Source organism: Metarhizium robertsii (assembly GCF_000187425.2).
Source record: "Metarhizium robertsii ARSEF 23 chromosome Unknown MAA_Scf_7, whole genome shotgun sequence".
NCBI classification, from domain to species: Eukaryota; Fungi; Ascomycota; class Sordariomycetes; order Hypocreales; family Clavicipitaceae; genus Metarhizium; species Metarhizium robertsii.
In genome coordinates this window covers 407,536-429,577 of record NW_011942215.1, presented here as the reverse complement: position 1 = coordinate 429,577, position 22,042 = coordinate 407,536, and the positions used below count along the sequence as shown (strand labels likewise).

At 51.8% G+C, this 22,042-nt stretch overlaps 7 protein-coding genes across 7 annotated transcripts; 4 read left to right on the top strand and 3 right to left on the bottom strand.

Annotated features, from left to right (window-relative positions):
• Positions 1-4,320: 4,320 nt before the first annotated feature.
• Positions 4,321-5,020, top strand: MAA_00819 (uncharacterized protein; the record flags this gene model as incomplete). Its single annotated transcript, XM_007818817.1, has 2 exons — positions 4,321-4,787; positions 4,909-5,020. The coding sequence occupies 2 exons, from the start codon at positions 4,321-4,323 to the stop codon at positions 5,018-5,020; spliced, it is 579 nt and encodes a 192-aa protein (XP_007817008.1).
• Positions 5,021-6,157: 1,137 nt separating this feature from the next.
• On the top strand, positions 6,158-7,022 carry MAA_00820 (alpha/beta-hydrolase; the record flags this gene model as incomplete). Its single annotated transcript, XM_007818818.2, has 2 exons — positions 6,158-6,734; positions 6,835-7,022. 2 exons carry the CDS (start codon positions 6,158-6,160, stop codon positions 7,020-7,022), a joined length of 765 nt encoding a protein of 254 aa, XP_007817009.2.
• Positions 7,023-8,260: 1,238 nt separating this feature from the next.
• Positions 8,261-9,262, top strand: MAA_00821 (uncharacterized protein; the record flags this gene model as incomplete). Its single annotated transcript, XM_007818819.2, has 1 exon — positions 8,261-9,262. The coding sequence occupies one exon, from the start codon at positions 8,261-8,263 to the stop codon at positions 9,260-9,262; it is 1,002 nt and encodes a 333-aa protein (XP_007817010.2).
• A 3,315-nt stretch (positions 9,263-12,577) lies between these two features.
• On the bottom strand, positions 12,578-17,082 carry MAA_00822 (WD repeat protein; the record flags this gene model as incomplete). The annotated part of the gene is made up of 2 exons (XM_007818820.2): positions 12,578-16,853; positions 16,922-17,082. The coding sequence occupies 2 exons, from the start codon at positions 17,080-17,082 to the stop codon at positions 12,578-12,580; spliced, it is 4,437 nt and encodes a 1,478-aa protein (XP_007817011.2).
• A 1,017-nt stretch (positions 17,083-18,099) lies between these two features.
• MAA_00823 (Ubiquitin-conjugating enzyme, active site protein) lies at positions 18,100-18,764 on the top strand (the record flags this gene model as incomplete). The annotated part of the gene is made up of 4 exons (XM_007818821.1): positions 18,100-18,152; positions 18,242-18,330; positions 18,396-18,527; positions 18,589-18,764. The coding sequence occupies 4 exons, from the start codon at positions 18,100-18,102 to the stop codon at positions 18,762-18,764; spliced, it is 450 nt and encodes a 149-aa protein (XP_007817012.1).
• A 735-nt stretch (positions 18,765-19,499) lies between these two features.
• Positions 19,500-20,264, bottom strand: MAA_00824 (ATP synthase D chain, mitochondrial; the record flags this gene model as incomplete). The annotated part of the gene is made up of 4 exons (XM_007818822.1): positions 19,500-19,529; positions 19,589-19,675; positions 19,726-20,121; positions 20,253-20,264. 4 exons carry the CDS (start codon positions 20,262-20,264, stop codon positions 19,500-19,502), a joined length of 525 nt encoding a protein of 174 aa, XP_007817013.1.
• Positions 20,265-20,803: 539 nt separating this feature from the next.
• Positions 20,804-21,535, bottom strand: MAA_00825 (Nascent polypeptide-associated complex NAC; the record flags this gene model as incomplete). The annotated part of the gene is made up of 3 exons (XM_007818823.1): positions 20,804-21,119; positions 21,182-21,240; positions 21,299-21,535. 3 exons carry the CDS (start codon positions 21,533-21,535, stop codon positions 20,804-20,806), a joined length of 612 nt encoding a protein of 203 aa, XP_007817014.1.
• Positions 21,536-22,042: the final 507 nt, after the last annotated feature.

Sequence of the window (22,042 nt, the reverse complement as noted above, 5' to 3'; positions counted from 1 at the left end):
ATATCTAACATGACATAAAACTCAACCAAAGTGCCGCTTTGCTTAATAAAACAGGATCAAGGTGAGATGCGACTCATGCTCCATGTCTCATCGGTGCATCACCTTTATTGACAATCACGACATTCAAGACACTCAATAAATCCCACCTCGGTGACCCAAAAGTCAATCATGGCCGAGCAATCCAATAGCTTCATATAACTCTATCCATAACCACCAACCGCTCAGTAGCCAGCCAGCCACCGCGCCCCAAGGCAAAGAGACGGGCTGGTGAAGCGTCACACGTGGGCTCGGGGTTGGCTTCCCACTCGCCGCCCATGAGTATGTCACTGCTTCGAGAAGCCTAATCTAGTAGGGAAAAATCGTTATGGTGGGCTTTTTTTGTAAAAGTGTCAGCCGTTTGGTCCCGGGGGCGTTTTTTGGAATTCAAAGTGTACAAGGATTGTATTTGCAACGGAGCATCCCGAGCACTCTCGCCCCTTCAGGGATCACGCAAAAAAAGCCAAGTTTTGTCTGGGCCAGTCACAGGGCCGGGCGCGGTCTTGGTATTTCGATGTGCAGACTTGGCTTGCGAGGATCCCTGTTCCTGGGATGCGGAGGGAGGGACTTTTCGCTCGTGGAGAATGGCAATGGGTAGAGGTAAAGGGTGTCGGTTGTTTCTCGAGGTATTTCGCGGCGCACGGGGTGGCGACCCGCGACATTGTCTGGACGGGATCCTTGCGACGGATCGTGTTACATTTGGATAAATTCCAGCACGATTTTGATTGATTCCGCGGGAATAGAGGGATCGCGTGAGGGTGTTTCCTATAAAGTCATGTTTCAGTTGCTGCATGAAGTGCAAGTGGAATGCGTGTAAGCGATTTGATCCCATAAATAGAAGCGTCTGCTACGCGACATTTATGCTTTGAATATCCTTGGTTGGGGGATGTGTCGCTTGAATTGAGAGAGGAGCTCCCCTTGAAGGCTATTTTTTAGACACAGCTTAACAAGCATCCCCTCCATGTTGAGCACCCTTTTTGATCTGATGCATGGTTCAAAGACGGTGTGTCAATATCCAACACAACGGATGAAGTGAAAGCGTGATACTGTTGCATTGTACGTGTGTACAGCGCCTGAAAACCACCGATTCGCCGTAGGCAATGTAAACGCAGGTAAAGTCGGCAGAAGGCTGGCCCATTGACACGCCGGTGCGAGTGACACGGATGATGGACATGTATGTACTACGTACTAATCTTGTCATCTGGCGGGCAGGTGATGGATGAGCGGCACATCTAGTTGAGTGATAAAAAAGCGTCTTCACCATGCGAGCGCCACAAGGAGCCAGAGGCAATCCTGCCTTTTCAAGCTCGCAACAATCTATTTCAATCGCCGTCATGGCCGTTTTGCTTCGTCGTGCGACAGTGACCGGACGGAGAGCATGGGCGGATAACCTCGCCCCTCGTTTCAAGATTCCTTGCCTCCCAATTTGGTGCGCTTTAGGGTTTTATCTTTACCAGATGTGTCCCGCAGCACGTTTTCAATACACGCCAAACAGGAGGTTTGACGTTGCGTGTCGCTTTATCCGCATTGATCAATCTTTCAGCCTCATTGCAAGTTGACTGAGTGGGATACAATCCGCGGTCTGTTGTAAGTGATCTGCACATCTGCCAAAATGAGGTGACTGGATTTTGCCAGCGCATAAAGCGCCACCGTACATGGTGGTCTGGGGATAGGGCGTCATTGTCGAGCCAATGGTCAGTTATTACCTACTCGCTCATCAAGTCGTTAATGTGCACATCCAGAGACGCGGGGTGCGTGAGCGCCTCGTATGCCTTGAAGATTTCCCACCGCCATCCCGCAGATGGGCATCGTTATTGATGCATCGGTGGAGGAATAGTTCGGCCGCCCGGGCAGAATAAATAAGCTTAGTTAACCTTGTCCCAGCGCATGTAGTAGTATTTAAAAAATAAAAGTAATCACAAATAGTTCAAGTTACGTCGGCCCAGGTGCATACATGGAAAATGGGCTGCAAGCCCGCGCGTCGGATGCTCCTTGGGTCACGATGCTGGTCCATGGTTGGTCTATGCCGTCTCCCACAAGGGCCCAGGCCTCGTCAGAACTTGCCTAGGCGTGTGGTGCTACAAAAGGGCACGGATGGGAGATGCGCCCCAGCATGATAGGCTTCAACCACGACGGTGAGAGCCAAGTTGCGACAAGAGGCGTTCAGCCCAGCTTCGGCTATCGTCCGAGGAGAAGTCTCTTTGGGCGCGGAGTACCGTTGGATGCGGACGGGGGGCGGCGTCACGATTCCATTCCAGGCATCTCGCCAGGCCCCCAGATTTCTTTTTAGCCCGTCACTCCTTCTCGCCGCGGCAATAGCTGGCCCAAACGAGCACCCGAGTCGTCCTTGGGCGAGGAAATGCCACCGGAGCGACACCAAGCTTTCTTCGTGGCGGCGGCCCACTATCACGAGAGGAGCGTGGCAGGGCAGGGGACTTGAGAGAGAGAGAGTCGGCCATGGTCCAGACGCTGTTTCACCCTGCCGTCTCGCGATTGGCGGTTTGCCTGGCTGTCAGTCAACTATTACGTCTATTCATGTTGGTTGGGGATTGATTGATATTTGCTGACAATACAGAGCACAACAGGATCGTGGTGCTCGGTGCGCTGTACAGAGAGGGCACCATGCATGTCATGCTTACTCTTGTTCCAGAGGTGACAGGAAAAGAGATGCGATCGACGCTTGTTGGTCAATTGCGGCTGGGCTGATGGACTGACCCTGGACCATAATCTTGTTTGCGCGGTGGGTAGAGTCCGACAATATGAGGCCACGATGTTTTTATCAAGGGCATTGCCTCAAACGAGTCCACCCGTTGTTCGAGCCGTGTCGTAAAAACGAAAGAAAACAAAATACGTAGAACCACTCGCCTCGGGCGTACACTGTCGTCGGGCGACACGTCGAGCCATTCATGGCGGACCTGGTGCCGGGGTCATGACTCCTTGGTCAATGCCGTCCGTCTTCAACTGATAGCTTCCATTAGATTAGTGGCGTAGAGGAGCTTCGCCCTAGTCGCCCGTCTTTAGTCTTTTTGGCCGGCACCGTTGTGCCGTCGCCAGACCCTTTGATTGACCGGGACCCCATTTACCACATCCACATGGTCGAAGCCGTGGCTGTTTCCCATCAGGCCTATGATGCCGTTCTCAGAGGCAAAGCGTGCCGGGGGGTGGGCGGGAACCCATGGCGCCGGCAAGGCTTTTTTTTTTTGCTTGTTGCTTTGGTGCTTGATCTGGGCTTATTCCTGTTCTCTGCTACGGCTGGCTGTGGGGAGATGGACCGAGTTGTTGGTGGGAGCACGTACTCCGTACTTACCATAAGTGTGTTTGCTGGTGGATGGGGAAGGAGGGAAAAACAAGACGCCGAGCTGGTTCTCGGCACCGCGTAGCCGTGCTCCCAGGCTCAAGATCAATTTGAATGGCACGCCCGTTGGCTCCAAGTGCACAGTGCAGCTGATGAGTGCTGTTTTGCATCACCACCACGTCCTCTGCACTCCGTTCAATGTTCCGTCTTGTCATGGCCCATTTGCCCGTCATGGTCATGGCCCTGGTCTGGCCCTGTCAGGCCTGCGTCCCTGCAGCTCCGCCTCCGCTTCTCGACGCCCACTGAGGCACTGACCGACCCATGCCTATGCCCACGCTCAAGCTGGTGCTTGTGCTCAAGCCTCTCACACACGCCGGCCATGATACTGGACACCAGGCCTGACATACAATATTACATACCTGCTCTTCTGTTCCTCTGTGTGTCTTGCAGCCCCCCGCCCGCTTCCCACCTCCCAGTCCCTCCCTCCCCCCGTCCAGCCTTATATCTCGACCAGCCCGTCTCTCGAATGCCTCTCCCGTGCAGTCGTGCCCTCTCTCTGAATCTCGTTCCCCCAAACTGACACGCATAGTGCTGCACAAAGTATATACATTTTATTTTATTTTATTCCAAACCACGAACAAGACGATTTGGAAAAAGACTTGATTTTCCGCAGTCGAGAAAACCTAGCCGTCTGACTGACTACCTAACTCTTGGCATCCACGCACTCACTCACTTACAAACGGCCCCAAAACGGCTCTCGTCCAAGACCAACGCACATCATCACCTCTTTGCAACAACATCTATTTCTTTAATTTTTATAAAACACCCTCAGACGCCGTGAACGCGAACACGGCTGATACCGGGTCACCCGTCATCGCTGCTCTGCCGCGTGCGTGCATGAAACAGTGAAGCAGCAACAAGACCTCGACCCGCGTCCATCAAACCACCACCACCAAAAAAAAAAGAAACCATCTCGCAGCATCAAAAAAATGCGCTTCTCGTTCATCCTCGCCTCCCTCACAGCCGCGGCCTGCGCCGCCCCGGCGTGGCATCAGGGCCCCGTCATGGCCGACGACGATAACCTCATGGAGCGCAGGGACGTGGTCCGCGTGCAAGTCGTGCAAGCACACACCAGCCGCTTCACAAACATAATGATTACCAAAATCACCCGGTATGCCGCCGACGCCGCCTCGGACGTGCAGGGCTTCTTGAGCGAGTCGTTCCGCGGGGCTGTAGCAGACGGCAGCGGCGAGGTCATGACTATTGCGTACGGCAAGAAAGCATCCCCCTTCGTTGTGGGCTCTGGCATTGGCAGTGGCAGGGGAAAAGGAAAGGGGCTCGGCCGCCATGGCCGTCATCGGCACAGGATTTCGCTACTGGGCTTTAGGAATCGGCTGGCTGTGTTTATTTTGGCCTTTTCCTTGGTTCTGGCTGTTGCGTGCTCATATCTCAGACGGTGAGTTTTTTGTCCAGATTCCCTTTTCTTTTGTTCCCCCTTCGTCTTTCACTCCTGTTGGCGTTTGGGAGGATAGGGGGCTCTTTTGGGGAATGGGCTGTGACTGACTCTTCATCTTCAGGGTGTATATTGCGTCGCTGCAAGAACCAGTAGAGGACCCCGTCGACTCAGCACTGGCCGAAAAGGCCCTGCTGTCACGGAGCACTAAGGAAGACGAGACGAGGCAATCATGAAGAGCCAAGTCGCTGCGAATGGCTGACAATAGACGCGCCAAAGCTTGAAAGGGGGAATACTGCGGAGAAAGGAGTTGCTTCACGGGACGGGCCGTTACTTTGTTATACCGACGAATATATTGCATGGGGTACATTTATATTAATTAGCACGGCGTTATTTATTAGGGGAGGAGGGGGCGCAATGGCTCCAAAGGAAAGACTAGACCAGATTCTCACACCTGACGCTCGCTCGAGACGGGGATCCAATATACTACTAATATACCTTGTGTACGCTCGTAAAAGCGCCCACGAATTCACTTGGGCTCGGAATTGCCGTCATCGCACTCGGTATCCGTGGCCCGTTGCTCCCCTTTGTCCGCTCGTCACCCGAAAAAGGCAATCCGAAAAATACGGTTGCGCTGCCCAACTCTGCCAAAACCAACAACCTGCCCAACAGGCCAATTGGAAAATACCCTGAAAACGAATAGCTACATGAATTTGAACGTGCAGGACGAAAGAGGGGGGGGGGGGGGGGGGGGGGTGGGCCGGAGGGGGGGGGGGGCAGTTTCTGAAACAACGCACCACGCTGCAAAGCAAGGACATGTATTGTACGGAGCATACATAATGTATGCCCCAACCAACAAACTTCACCTCAGAGGCACAAAAATAGAAACAGGTCCATTCTACCCCAGATTTGCCATTTTGAAACGCCAAGCGCAATTCCTTGCCTTGCGATGAGCTGGCCCAGATTCCCGCCGCTCCAACCACGGGTCAGCTGACGTGCCGTCGAGAACCTCGGCTGGGACGGGTATCGTGGGGAAGGACCGATTGCCGTCCCAAGGCGCACCTGTCTTGAGCTAGAGCCGTTGGGAGGTGAAGTCTGTCTTTTTTTTTTTGGCATCGGCCATGGCTACCTATGAGACTGCGCAAAATCAGTACGTGAATGTTGGGGGGACGCGGTTTGCGTACCGGCTACTGGGGAGGGCGTACGGCGTGCCGTTGGTTCTGTTCATGCACTTCAGGTTGGTCAGTGATAGTATTTGCGATTTGCTCCCCTCCCCCTCCCTCCCGGGCCTCGTTTCTGTTTGAATATCGGGAAACGTCACAGTCTGGCTGACGCGGGTCGTGATCCCCGTCTTTCTCTCCTCCAGGGGCACAATGGACCATTGGGATCCGGCATTGATCAATCCGCTGGCTGGGCGCCGGCCGGTCGTGCTCATTGATAACGCCGGTGTTGGACGGTCGCAGGGCCAAGTAGGCAGGACGTTTGCGGACTGGGCCAGGAACTACGTCGACGTGATGAGGGCGATTGGGATCCGGCGAGCGGACGTGATGGGCTTCTCGATGGGAGGATGCGTCGCACAGATGGTTGCCCTCGACGCTCCCTCGCTCGTGCGAAGCCTGATTCTCTGCGGCACCGCTCCGAGCACTGGCGACGGTGTCGTAAAGGCGCCGCTCGGGCCCTTCAACCAGCTCAAAGCCGCCGTGACTGTCGAGGAGCACCGCAGGGCCTTTCTAGATGGCTTCTTTCATACCTCGGAGCGCAGCCAGGCCGCAGGCATGGCCGCCTGGGACCGCATAGCCAAGGCTCGATCTGACAGATCAGATTATGTTGATGCTCAAAACGCCCATAGGCAGGCTGTTTCATTCGTCAAGTTTATGGATCCTAAACAGGCCGCGGGTGCATCGTACGACCGCTTCCATGAACTTCAACTTCCGGTGCTGATTGCGAATGGTACGTTTGTTTTTTATCACACACGTGTGTTTTTCACAGCAAAACTCATCTCCGAGTCTGTCAACCACGAGCGGCTTCGTCTGACTTGAATCATCTCTAGGATGTAATGATCTTCTACTGCCAACAGAAAACAGTATCCTCATGTGGAAGAAACTCAGCCACGCGAATGCTCAACTTCACTTGTATCCCGATTCAGGCCACGGGTTTCTTTTCCAGCACGCCACCGTATTCTCGGGTCTCATAAACGAGTTCCTTGACGACGCTGCGGAACAGACTAGTCGGCTCTGAGGTTCCCGAAATGTACGCTTATCAACATTTTAGTCATTCTGATTATAATACAAATCCATTCAAGGACCAAAACTGTTTTAGCGGTTCTTCTTCACGTGTCTCGGTGCTTCCGTCAGATTGAGATCAAGGTGAAGAGTTTGGTCCGGTTGTCTAATAAGAGTACGAATCTGATTGGGTTCCAGGATAATAGAGTGCAACCTTGGGATGCATGGAACCTTGTATGCGGATGGAAAGACATTTGATGCTTACAGTGCGGAAACCTTGTCACCTCCTCTGCTTGTCCATCACCTTGGACCAGGAGACCAAATGATAAGACAAGATGCATGGTGACTGTGCAAGGTGAGCCAACGGAAGCGTGCAAAATCGCCGGGAGTCGGGTACACACGTCCACAAGAAAGCTGCACCGGTGGGCAACGTGGCAACCGCCCGATGTCGCTCACAACACCATCGCCATCGCGGGTTGGCGCCGCGTCGTCAATGCAGTGACCATGCATCGTTCCCGTCGCGCAATGGCAACACCAGTGAGATTCTTCTGCAGTCTGAAAGTTGCGCCCGGATTGGCCCTTGGCATACATGGCGAACGGGCACAAAACAAGAAAAAGATGCGGATCGTGGCCGCCCCCCCGCGATTTGCATGAGGACCGTCCCGAGAGTTCGCACCAAGTTGCTACCTGTCATGCGGCTCCCCGTGCTTTTCTCTATGCAAGTTCCTGAGACACGACCTTGCCATTACATGGGATGTAAGGAGTCCATGGAGCTCAATTCATTCAAACCATAACGCCTATTGGATTGTTGGCCGAGTGATGAACCCAACATGATGCAGCTAGCCGCTGGGAACACTGGGAACACTGGGAACAGACCGTCGGTGAAGCTGGTCCCCAACCCCGGTGTCTGTGACACAGTGTGTGTCTTTTGTCAGTCAACCATGTCGACGATGTCTTCAGCAAGCGCTCCGAAGCGACCGAGCCAGACCGCATACGGCTCGGACCCGTCAGATAATGACGATGGCGTTGCGCTTTTTGCCGGACGATAAGTAGCGCCACGTCCTTGTTTCCTTTGCGTGTTCACTTGTGAGTAGTCCGCCACATTGATTCAGCTGTACAAATCTGGCCCCATTCATGTCCCGACAGCTTGGGACGGGGCTGAAACTAAATTGCCTCTTTCCCCTTCAAATATAAACAGAGCCGCCATAGACAATCCCTAGCGGCCCCGAGGACAACTCGAAATACCATCAGAAGATGGCGGCTCCACAGTGTTGTGGTGACTCAAAGAGCCAGTGTACACGAAGCCAACGTTGCTACCAAATGGCAACATTTGCCGAGTTACCTACTGAGCTTCGACTCAAGATATGGTCCTGCGCCGTGGAACCCCAGGTTGTTATCTTGGACGACCTGGTTCACCAAAAGCAGGCATATCCATTGCCCTCGGTCACGCAGTTGAATGCGGAGGCCCGCGCAGAGACTCGACAAGGCTATGAATCAGTCGGACGCGGGTCATGGTTTCACTTTTCACGAGATATATTGGTTTGTGACGCCAATATTTCGGACCAGAGTCCGAATATGCCACTAGAAGAGTTGGCGCTGCGCGTGCAACGGCTCGCGTTCTGGGACTGCTTTCCCGACGATGGCCGCATAGACGGCCCGTGCCATTACTCGGAGTATCTCGCACGATGTTACCCTGGCGGACACGACGGCAAAATCGAGTTTGACAAGTTTTGGTTTCCAAACTTGAGAGATCTTTGGATCATAAAGATCGGCGAGGTGGATCGGTCTTGGATGGTAGGGGTCGACAAGGACGTGCCGTGCGAAGTTCGTCTTCGAAAAACGGCACGACAGTTCCGATACTGGGTCGACGAGAACATTATTGAGATTGCTCCATTAGACCTGAACGAACCAGAGACCAAGCTCATCCTGCGAGAAGGAAGGTGCGGCAAAACGGACTGTCAAATGCTGAACCACGGCCGGCAGAGGATGGTGTCCAAGATTGTCTTTGTTGATGGCAAGTACAATGCCAACAGGAAAGACAACAAAGCAAGCAAATGGAAACAGATTTGGCCTTGGTCGACCATTATCGAGCAAGGGAGCACGGAAAGCGATACATCTGCCAACCGAATGAGATGGATCATGGTTGAGCGTATCCTGACATTTTCACTGCGATGGGACGGTTCTGAAGACCTGGGTGAACCAGCATCTGACCACCGACGAGTACGCCATGGGCAGGGAGCTATAAAACTTGTATAAAGTTCGAAAAAAGAAAACTGAGAAAAAAAGAAAAAATACGAGAACTAGCTAGTACGGCATACTCTTAGATTCACGCACATATATACGCGACTTTGAGCAAGACGACGTGGCCTTGAGATGAGACGAGGAATCATTAAGTGGAACTCGAGGACTTGAGGACTGAACACAAGAGGAGGAAGGTGCGTCGCACGAAGCACGTGCTTCTGAATATCTTCAGAGCCCCGTTACTAATCAACGGGGCTTACTTACATGGCAATCAATACTCAGGTTTGTGTCCTGCGATAGGTTTGAACATCTTTATGGCACTGTTTGTCGACTTTCAAGTTACCAATCTCTCGCCTGTCATTGGCGGCGACTGGGAAGAGCAGCGTTTCGTGTCAACTACCTAGGTACGCATACCAGTACCATGTACATAGCCGTCCTTTTACCATAATCAGACAATTCAAGTTATCGTCTGAAAATCCTCTGTCATTCCGTTGAACCGATTAGAGTTGGATAAGGGCTTCAGACCAGAACTGGGTTGTGAAGTTGTGAACCATGCATATACGCCTTAACCAGAGGGATCGTCTAAACAACAAGTTTAGAGGCGCCACGGAGAATATGTTCTGCATCATCACCGTGCCATAGATGTTGGCATGCAGCCTTGTTAGATGGTGCAGTATAGAAAACCCTCCAAACTTGATATTCTGGCTACAGGGCAGGGTTACAGACTTACAGGCTACCGCAAGACGTTATGTATCCATCGTCGGCTGCAAGGCAAGACAAGACAGTACCTTCTCGTGTCTTCATTTCTTTTCGGGCACCACACAGTGTACACTATCCCAACGATATGGACCTCGGGCTCGGAAAACGCTGATCTCTGCGCTTTCACATTTCCATTACTCTCTAGATCGACGATCTGGCAAATCCGGTGTCGAATTTGACTCATGGACTGCAAAAGCAAATGTCTAGCTGAGAATCACTCGCTGCCTATTATTGCATTTTTGTTACGTTGACAAGTTGAAATGATTGGTTGGCTGATGATTACAAGGGGGATTCTAGACCGCTGACTGTTTAAGACGTGTCTCAAGAGCCCAAGCCCAGGTGGACTATGGGCTATCACATCGTTTCCTATCTCGGCTTGATCGCTTAGGTCTATGAGAATAATAGCATTCGAAAAACCTTACCAATCCGTCGGTGCCAGGTATTTGATCAACGAAGCCGGGCAGAGACAAGCCGAGTTTTGCGGTTTTACCCGCCCGGGTGAGGACATGCGCAGGGGAGGAGCTGGGCAAGATCCGCAACCTGTGTAGGGAGCACTGACTTCACTGTTTACAGTTTTGTTTGGGGCTTTGTATTAGTCGGCGTTTGCAGCGGGTGGCAAGTCCTGGAATAATGACAGACTTTCTCGACTCTACTGGGGACAGGAAGGAGGGCGTTTACCCGCTACCAACGTAGAGGCGTACCTACTTTGGCATGTAGGCATATACTTGGCTATGGGAATATACATGTTGCAAGAGGCTGTATTTATAGTCCCCGTGACGGCACTCGTAGTTCGTCAGCCGACCTCAAGCTACCCTAGCATTCGGGCTGTATGAAAGACACTTTGGCCCGTACGTCCACGTTAAAGTTGAAAGCGGTGTGGGATTCGCTTTCTCTCTGTAGACTGATTAGATGAGCTGTATGCATTCGATATCAACGAGTGATACACGAGGAGACAAGCTGTTCAAACACAGAAGCATCGACGTAGGCCCGTAGTTCCCCAGCACAGCCGCCAACAAGTATGTGACACAACGTCCAAGGACTTTCTTTGCCGTGATTCGATGCTGTATTTGAAATTACCAATAGTACTGTGTGATGAAATCTGGCCATGTAAAAGGGCAAAGGAAAGTTGAGTCCATGCCAGCAGCCCTCCAAGTTTCGTGTTCGCCCGGGCAAGCCGAGCCAAATACTCTATTTAGCTCCACTGATTCAAGTCGTTTTGCAGTTCATTCCCAAAATGAGCTGAATGAGCAATGGATGCTGAGGTACTAATATTCAGGGACCATATCTTGCGTATATGTTCTACGGTCGGTCGACTACGCCGGCAGATCCGCATACGAAAGATTAACAGTATAAAATCTCCAACACAGGTTCTTTTGGTTATGCTCAAGACTAAACCATCCGGGTGGCGGACATGCCCTGCGCGAATCTGTATATGTGCACAAGACGAAGATTGGTAGGAATACGAATATTCAATAAGCCGCGTTCGCACTCGTTTCTCCTGAGGCTGCTTCCATAGCCTAACATCTCTCGGGAGTCACTAGGTCGGCTTACGCCATGTTAAAGACATTAAAAAAAGGTTGAATTTTCGAGGTCGGGGGACGGATTTACAATACCCGTGGCGATCGCCCACATCTTGATTTCCCTGGAATTGCGGTTAGAGTTTGCATTGTTCGGCCAGGCGATGCGCACCACTTCTCTGAGCAAGCAAAATACAGAGATGGAGACACTGAAAATATAGAAATGATTGTGCTCATTTGAGGAGAAGTCGTGGATGAGGTCAATGAGCTTTATTTGCCACCTACGGGATTGCCTTCGTTTCCCAATGAATGAAGCAGGCACCGCTGGGGATGACGAACAGGAGCAAGATTGATTCTAGGGATGGGAACAACCATGGTGGGCAAGGAGGGTGGCCACAGTTCGGAAAACATGAAGGCACCGATCAATCATGAAGCCGCCGGCGAAACAAGTCATTCGTGGCGCCATGGAGAGAGGCTGTGGTGGCATATACCTGGAACGAGGTTTGTCCAAGGAAATGTAAACCAAGGGAGACAGACAAACGCAACATGGGTGGTATCGCACGCAGACAAATCCAGTCGGCAAATTTTCGACGGAGATTAAGACGCCTTGAATAATATCGTTGGGCAAAGGTAGAGACAATTGGTGAAATATCACGGCTCTGGAATCACGGTTGGTTAATCAGGAATAATGATTTGAATTTCAACAGGCTTGACCCCATTATGCTTAATGGAACTGCAGACGAAAGTACAACTCATGTCATGCCGCTTGCCGAATTCTAAAGCGAGTGCTGGGACAAGTAAGAGAGGGAGTAACGCCCGTTGAGTTGTACGTTTATAACAAAATATAAGGGGAACTTGATATGCTACAGCGCTGCCTCATTATCTGTATACTACACGGGCACAAACCCTCGGCCGTAACCAACAGGCGAAATATAAAATAAAATCGACAATATTATACCATCCAGCCACAACGCCGGGCCTGTTCACCAATGCTCACGAGCCTCTTTGTATAATACACACGGTCAGATAGAACCAGGAAATCATCTCCTGGATCTTAGCTTCTTCGCCCGGGTCCGCGTAGACTCGCGGTTCGCGACCACGTGCCCGCCTTCTTCAATCTTCCGAAACTCAATGCCGCAGGTGACTGTGGCACCGTAAGACCACCTTGCTCTCGGCTTGGAATATTCAACTCGACTTGTTCCCAGTCATTCTTGCCTCGCCCAAGTTTTTCGTCTCCGCTACCGTCCATAGCCGCCGGCGGAAGCAGGTGGAGCTTGGCTGGCTTATCACGACCCTTCATCATCGCACCACGAAGAGCGGCCCAGGACTCGACTTGTCCGTTGCTTGCCTCATCCACGCAGTTGCATTCATCTCCCGCTGGGCACAAGGTTTCGCCGGACGCGTGCCATTCTGCGAGACAAGCTTCGTGGCTGGCACATCCGCACGAGAGGCATGGTGGGAACAATGCGTCGACAGGCTCGAGACAATACACACATTGGAGCTGTGTCTGTATGCGGTGACACCGATCGCATGTTCCGACGGCGCCCCCAATGTTGTTGTGAGAGGATGTATAGCGTGCTGGTTCAAGCTGGGTCTCGTGCGTGCGACAGATGCCCGTGACGTCTAAGCCACGACCAGATGCCACGAGGTTATGGAGCTGGTCCTTCTTACCCATGACGATTGGGGATGAGCCCGTCTTGTGGTGGCCAATGGTGCCGCTGGCTCCATCTCTCAATGTTGTCGAGTCGTGGAAGCTTCCGTCAGTTATTGCCATGGCCGAGTCATCGCGAAGAATATTGAATTTCATGACCTCAAGTCGTGCCAGGGGCTGATCCCACATCTGCAGCATCTCTGCATATGCGTAACGGTATCTTGCGTAGATACTAGATCGGCTGGAGTCTAGCAGCGGCGTGTTCAACCACCCATCGTCATCGAATATTGACTGGTCTGCCTGGATAACATTGACTGAGATGGGAACCAATGAAAGCAGGTCATCACGGCGGTAATCCTCGTCCGACAACGAGGTTCTAGCCAGGCCGGAATCACCTGACGCATTTGCAGGTCCTTGCGTAGATGTTCCAGAGTTGGCAGCAGTGGGTACAAGACTGCTCATGATGTATTCGGCAGGGCTAGGTCTTTTTCTGCCTTGATTCGGCGGCGATGACGAGCCGCCACCACCGAACGACTTCGGAAGCGTTGCGGTGAAAGCTGAAGCGAGACCAGTGTTTCCTCTCAAAATGCCTCGACTCGTAGGTGATCGCGACATCGGTGGCTGTGGCGTATCGCTGTCACCGAGGAACGCCTTGCCCTTCAGAGGAGGCGTCTCGCCGCAGGAATAGGAGCTGGTTCCTGGGTCACCGCTCCAGAGAAACTCATCAGAGGCGTGGGAGCCGGGGTAGTGAACAGGAGTGTGAAGAGTTCCAGGCGTGGTAGCTGCTGAAGTCGTATGACTTCGGCTGTGAATATTCCACCTCCATCCTGAAGCGTCCGTGGGGAAATAATCCAGTGAAAAGGACGGTGCCTTCAAAGGCAGTGGCGTTTCTTGTTGCGGAAGATGAGACTCGACATACGCCACGCCATCATCCGTGTACGGCTCATTGAAAACACACGACAGCATGGCCAACATCTGGATATCAGCAAGTCTCTCAAAATGATCAAAGAGGTCCATGATGAACTCTTTGGCAAGCGGATGCTGCCCCCATTTGACTCTGCCAACGAGACCGCTGTCGCTATTTGATGAGGAGTCGACCTGTGATTTGTTGATTTTGGTATGCTTTGATATGGCATCCCGAGCAATTACCAAAATCGAGGCTTCATTGTGGTCACGACCCAAGACCTCCAAAGGAATTCCCTTTGTTAGTAACAGTGCCAAGTAGCGCCATACATCTACTAATTCAGTATTGCCGTATTTCTCCGCAACCTGGGCATTATGTTCACAGACGTCAGCACCATCGCCAAAGATTGCGTATTCCTCGGCAAATTCCCTCTTCGACGGGAGGTCAGCTCGCAAGTCATGAATGGCAATCAGGTTTCGAGGTCGGCCGAATCGTCGGCGACTCGTGCCCGTACCGGTGCCGGTGCCTGCCCCAGTGCCACCGCCACTCGACCTCACGGATCGATCTTCACTCCAAGTTTTGCGAAGCTGTCTGTTTGAGCTGTACCATAGGTTCATCTTATGCATCGAGGTCGACTCAGAACCACTCGACGACGACGAAGACATTTCACTGTCAGACTCGTCTGACTGATCGTCCGTGGCAGAGGCTTCATCCATCGCATACTTTTGCTTGGAAGGAAGATCATAGGTAAGACGACCAAACCCAGCAAAGAACGGCTCTCCTTTGGAACGTTCTTTGTTATAGAACTCTGCAGAGGTAGAGAATAGTGCGCGGGCTTTCTCTTCCTTTGACGGAAAGAAACAAACAAGTCGGCCATCTGGAGAAAATCGAGCGCCACAGGTACGGGGCGGAGGTGGAATAATGTTACGATTAGGTAGTGGTGCAAGAGTTGTGTCAGCATCTGCATGAGGCAACTCTTGAGACATTGAAGCAGATCCTCCAGCAGGGATATCCTCGTCTTCTTCGCTAGAGCTCTCGTCCGCAAGGCCGTCAAGATCATCGTCCAAGTCTCGGACATTCTTAAAGAAGGTAGTACTAGATTCTAAATCGACTTCACCAAGCAAGTAGGTAAAGGTGACTTCTAGACAGTTTTGCTTCCGTTGCAAAAACTGTTCGGCGAGTAGATGTATTTCCCGCATAATCTTCTTGTGTGTGTCTTCCGGCATAAAGGACGTCTTTTCAATGTAGAACGTTGGTGCATTGAGCTTGGGGTATCCCGCAGGGATGTCGATTTTCACTTTGACAAAGATGGGTTCCCCATCGACGCCCCAGGGTCCTGTCAGAGACGCATTCAATGTCAAGTTGTCCATGTCTATATTTTCCCATTTGACCTTGGGTATCTGCGTACTGATACGGAGAAGCTCTTCTTGAATTGTGTCCGGTTGGCCCCATTCATCATCTGGGTAGTGGTGGTGGCTGAGAATTCCGTGGTCTTTGGAGGCACGTCGTCTGTAACCGTCAGTCGAGGGTTTCCGCTTTGTCATAGTAATGCCCTTCATCCACCCAAGTTGAGCTTGGCTCCTGTCGACATGTTTGCTCGAGTCAATCTTGGCTTTCATTGATGGGCCCCTCCATGCTGGTCGAAGATTTCGGTTCAAGCCAGACCGCCCACCAGATGAGGCGCCCCCCTGTTTATACTGTGCAAGACCGGTGCTAGCTCTGTGGTCGCTCATTGTGCCGGCCTTGCGGTCACGGCTCGCACTGTCATCGATAGTACGGAAGGTCTTATATGCTGCACCTTGTCTTGTGAGGTTAAGGCCCTTCCTTGCCGGGCCGTCTTTGACATGACCAACAGCAGCGAGTATGTTGGCGTCAACGCAGTGTAACCTTAACTCATTATCCGTGCCCCATGATACAAGTTGAAACTCACGATGGTCAATGTTATCATCGGATACGCCTCCTCGAGATCTCCATAGAAATTCCTTGGCTTTATGATCACCATGACCCGGAAACACGGCAACAGGGTTCGGGGCAACCTCTACTGGGGAGTCTTCCCCCCATAGTCTGTCATACAGATACAAATCGCCGGGCTCATTTTGAGGCATGGCCAATAAACCCCATCCGAATGGTGTATGGCGAGCTCTCCAGACGGGGAAGTCGGTGCGGATGACATGTTCCAGCTCGTTGTCGTCCTTGCCATAATCCCAGAACCTGATTGTCTTGTCCAGGGAACAAGTTACGATGCCAGTGCTTCGGGTGCGGTTCCAGTCAATTCCATAGATCTTGGATGTATGCGCGCTGATGGACTTGACAGGCTCGGACGCCTTTCGGTCGTCCCAGATATGTAAGAACCGGTCATGAGCCGAGGCAAGAATGTGAGGATCTTGGCGATTGAATTTAACTTGAGTGGCACCCGCAAACCAATCACAGAAGGTAAGAACCGGTTGTCTAGGCCGCCGTAGATCCCACCAATGGACATAGCCGTCAACAGAACAGGTTGCGAGCATGTCAGGGTGATGGGCCGAGAAGTTGACATCAGTAATCGCGCGACTATGTCCATGGAGCGAGTGCTCTATGGCTCCCGTATTAGAATCCTCTCTCAGGTTGAGATTCCATACTAGGGCGCGATGGTTCGCTGTGGACACGACCCAATAGTCTCGAGCTGCGAAAGGCGACCACTGAACGTCGCAAACTAGCCATGGGAGTCCATGACTTCTCAGTCGCCGCGGTGGGTTGTATGGAGAGTCCAAGTCAATGATGGCCAGTCCCTCTGGTCTACGTAGACACTGTTAGCCTTATCCAAGATGATGCAATGCGAGTCATTGAGGTTCGCGAAAACATACGATGCAAGAGCAATATCGCGGCCGGATGGAGAGATTGTTGCAGACCCAACGAGTCCTTCCACATGAATGGAGCCATCTGATTCGAAGCTCTCGCTATCATACGCCGACTTGATGATTCTACCCTTCTTAGGCGACTCAGGCCGCTGGGAAAAGGACGGCATTATGACTGCATGTCTTTTGCGACAGACCCTACAATAGAGGTCATGTCGTGGCTCATGTGAGGCGCGGTGGTGCGGTGACAGGGACGTGCGATATCGTGATGCCCATCAAGCTCGGGGGCCGTACTTGGCAAGTTCACGGCAGCATGCAGAGCACTCGGCCAGCACTTGGATCCGAAGACGCTGTGAACGTTGGAAGCGTCCCGTGGCGCGCACGAAGCGATGTCGTTGAAGCTGGAGCTCAGAAATTGGGAACGCTGGTATTCAGTCTAGTATGTACTTGGTGCTAGGCTACAATGGGCGTGCAGGGAGGTGCAATCAGCTAATGGTCATGAGGTCGGGTATCCCTCTGCAGTTGTGTGGCGGGGAGGTACATCCGCTCCAGCCGCTAGCCCACCAACCGTCCAGGAGGTTTTAGCGATGAATTGATGATGCTAGTGGCCAGTCGGCGCGGCGCTGGGTAAGTATTCATGAACATTGAAGTCAAGTCTGGTACAATTCTGTGCCAACATCATGTTGTGAAAGGCGTCAATTTGCCGAGGATCCGGCAAATGGCAAGTGATGGTGACCTTCTTTTTTTCTGAGACACCAGACACTGTTTCATCAACTAGGCCGATACCCAACCCTCGCCTTGCTACAGCCCTGCCAACAGTGAACCGTTTGTGACGTGGTGACATGGACCTTTGCGACCTAACAATGACCAGTTGACATCTGGACAGGGGATCGGCCGCTGAAAGCCCCTCCTCGTCACTGCCAAGGTCCAAGGCTACCGCCACGCACCAGTGCCCAAGTCCTCAGGTGCCAGTATTGAGGGCTGTCGCAAGCCCCGCCTCGTGTCCATGTCAGTCTCTTGTCGTGAACTCTTCAACTTCCGTATAACCTCTGCGGCGAGACCGGGAGACCTCTTGACTGAATAGACTTCGACCAGAGGCAAGACGCCTTTCCTGCTCTTTTATACCTTGATTACTTGTTTATTCCGACCGTAGCCTGTCTCAAATTCGCTTCGACCCAACAGTCAAGATGGCTCTTCCCAAGCGCATCGTCAAGGAGACGGAACGTCTCATGGCAGAGCCGTACGCTACCCTCCTCTCGGCCGAGCCTACAGAAACCTGGCCATGAACACGAAACTGGACTTTTGCTAACAATACATCTTCTCATGCAGTGTCCCTGGAATTAGCGCCGTCCCCCACGAGGATAATCTGCGCTATTTCGACGTCGAGATCCATGGCCCAACCCAGTCACCATACGAAGGTGCGCAATTTCCGCCGACTCCTCATTCGCATGCGCAATCTGTGCTAACACGAATATACGTGTAGGCGGCATCTTCAAGCTTGAGCTCTTTCTCCCTGATGACTACCCCATGACTCCCCCCAAGATCCGCTTCCTCACCAAGATCTTCCACCCCAATGTTGACAAGCTGGGCCGTATCTGCCTGGACGTCCTGAAGAGTGCGTCTCCCACTCCCTCCTCCGTCTTCTCCGGAAGTGATTGCTGACAAGACATTATCAGATAATTGGTCTCCTGCTCTACAAATCCGGACGATCCTCCTCTCCATCCAGGCCTTGCTCGGCGCACCGAACCCCGACGACCCTCTCGCCGCAGACGTAGCTAAGAGCTGGAAAGAAGACGAACAGGCAGCAATTGCGACGGCCAAGGAATGGACCAAGAAGTATGCACAGCCATAGGCGGGGGCTTTCCAAACAAGAGTAATCAGGCGAACAAGTAAGAATTCAAAAGAAGTTCGGGCTTTTCAGATTCAGCGGCATCGAGGCAAAAATGAGATATGAGCATTTTTGGAGGAGTTTGACGGATTTCCTTTTTGTGTTCCCAGTCTATGATGTATTGTTCCGAAGACTTTGCTATGATTTTTTTAGAGTTCCAAGAGACTTTGGTTGGGTTGGTGTAGGACGGCTAGCCTTCCACGGTATGAAATTAGACAATCCGGCAGTAGTGCGGATAATTATAACGCGTTGAGTCTTTTCCTCTTCTTCTTCTGCCGTGCCTTCAATAATGCATATTATCAAACCGAGACTCTTCATTCTTGCACAACGAATGATTTATGCTGATGACTATCTAGATAGTCTACGGTCTCGTAAGGTATCCCTATTATGTAGCCTTGATAACTACAACAGAGATTGGAGAATCAACACTGTGATGCGAACATGTTGGCTTTCGACACTCTAACCCTCACCAAGCATGCACAACGTTAAATTCGAAGAGTGGCCAGTAGCAACACTCTGCCAGACACTGTTTCGGGGCTTCCAAGTGTGCAGAGCCAAAATATCACAATTCCTCGGTAGAAATATAGACTTGTATGAGAATTAGCAGAGACTGGACTCTGCCTCCTTGAGTATATTGTATCTACAATGCTAGAGTACACAAAGGGAATAATTCGGGTTGTAGTGTGAAACGCAGATTTATTACACCAGCGCCAAGTCGCCGAACTTCTCCTACAGTGGGCATTAGCAATTTGATCCCAGGTGCGTAGCCGCCCACTATCGAAACATACCTTGTATCCAGGCACCATCCATCTGCCCTTGGAAATGAGCTGGGTGGTCTTCTCGTCGATGGACTTCTCGGCGGCAGCAACTTCGTCCTACAGAATTCAGCCTTCTTGTTCACACGGTTTTGCATCGAGGTACATACGACAGTGAGGTCCTCGAAGGGACGAGCCTCCTCGATGTTCTTCAAAGTGGCAGCGAGATCCTTGAGCTCGAGATCAACAGCCTGCTTGGTGGCCTCGGCGTTCTTGATGGCCTCAACCTCGAAGGCGTCAATGGCCTTGAGCTGGCGGCTGACGTCGTAGGTGGTGGGCTTGAAGGCGTTGAAGCGCTTCTCAATCTCGTCGACGATGGCCTGGTTCTTGAGCGTAGATCGGTAGGCGGCAAAGTCGACCGTCGTAGCCTGCTCGGACAGCTGCTGGACCTTGCGGCGAGCGTCTTCGTTTCTCTTCTTGAAAGCCTGGAGGGAGGCGACTGTCTGACCGCGAAGGCCCAGCGAGCTGGTAACCTTTACCCAGTCGATCTTGAGAGCTGCGCTTCGCTGTTTCGGGGGAAGGAGTGAAAATTAGCTCATGATCTGGGGATGGAACCGGGTGCGCGACTCGGGGGAAGGGCGCCAGGAATAGATTCGATAATGCGCTCCGTCTGGCCCAATTGATCATTTCGACTTACCGTGGCCGCCATTTTGTTTATGTTTTGGGGGGGTTCTCTTGGAGCGGAGAGCGAGTGTGGTGATGCTAATGACTTGCCGTGCCGAACTTGTCCGACCAAGATTGCTGGCGGTTTGCAGTCACGTGATGTTGTTCGTGACCAACGGTTCGCGGCCCAGTCAGCTGGTTCAGTGAGGGATTGGACAATGCATTGCCTAACATTTTTAATTAATTTAGCATTTCTGGTTTAGTTGCTGGAGACAGTAGCAATGCATAGCTTAGTCTAGCTTTATTTCCATGATCATATCAGAGTTGGCCATTGAGGATCGATCTGTACGCTATTCATGCAACACCACATGCGAGCCATTTCACAAGACCAAACTAATTTGCATCATTTGGAACCAAATCCAGTTATGCCATTTTCAAACCCATCGGTGGTATCTGATATTTCTTGTCGAAATGATAGCAGCGGCTGCCAAAAACTAATACAAAGCCACTCCTACACGCACTGTGCAAGAGACGGTTGACGAGAAGTTCATTTGTAGACCGCTCGCTCCCAATAAAGTTTTCCCCTTAGATACTCAAGGCCATGATGGAGTTGACAATATCATTGTCATTCTCTTTCAGGGCTTTTATGGCCTTCTTGCGACTGACGTTGGCCTGGGTCATGACAAGCTCAATATCCTTATCCTCAAGACCTTCAGCATCGACCTCCTCACCGTCGTCCTCGTCGTCGTCCTTCTTAGCCTCGCCAGATTCGACAGCCTTGCTAGGCTCACCGTGGTTGTGGCCGGCGTGCTCAGCCTCGGCATTAGCGGCGGCCATCTGAGCAGCAGCGGCCTGCTGAGCGGTGGCATTAACATCCTCGATCTTAGCCTCACCAAAAACACTGCATAATAAAAACTGTTAGATTCCTCATTCATTCACTGACGTCGAGATCGAGATACTGACATGTAGGTGTTGCTGTTGGGGGACTTGTAAACCTCGGGGTTGTTGATGACGAAGAGGATCTGGATATCGAGTCAATTTTGATGCCCACCCTATCAGTCATACCTGTCTGTAACATACGTTCTTGGGGCGTCGAAGAGTGACACGGGTGATGCCAGGGACACGGGTAAGATGCAACTTCTCAATAGCCTTGCGAGCCTTCTTCTCGTTGCGGTTGTGGATTACAGCGGTAGAGCCAGCGGGCAGGTTGGCCTCACCATCCTCAGCATCGGAATCGTCGCTGCTGTCCTCCTGCTCCTCAACGGTAGGTCGCTGAGTCTCCTCGTCGGGGAGCTCCTCGATTCTGGGGTTGGCCATTTTGGATACTGCTGGGACACATGGCCATTAGCATTTGACTCGCATTTCCTCGTCGCTTTGAATTCGACAAAAGCTCGCTTCGGCGGCCGAATTCAATGGCGAAAATTTCCGCAACATGCGACCGCAATTGGGCACTTACTGATGCGCTGAGCCCGGATTATCTTTTTCTGGCCTGAACGGTGATTCTCCTCGAGCTGTTTGTGTAGAGAATAGCAATACAGCGAAATTCTAGGGTTTGGTGGGCAACTGGCGCTAAACCAGATTAGGTAATCACGCATTTTCCAGTTCTCACTCCTCCAGTGAGTGACATGACAGAGAGCGGCGAGGAAAGCCTATTATCGTCACCAGCGCCAAACACAAGCACTTGGGAGTCAAACTACAAAAAAGTACGAATACTACTAACTGCTAAAATGTCACGCTCAGAGCCATCAAGTTTTTCGTCATACACATCACAAACATGTTACAAGTTGTGCTACCGCCCAATGCGTTGAATTCATTTTAATTCTG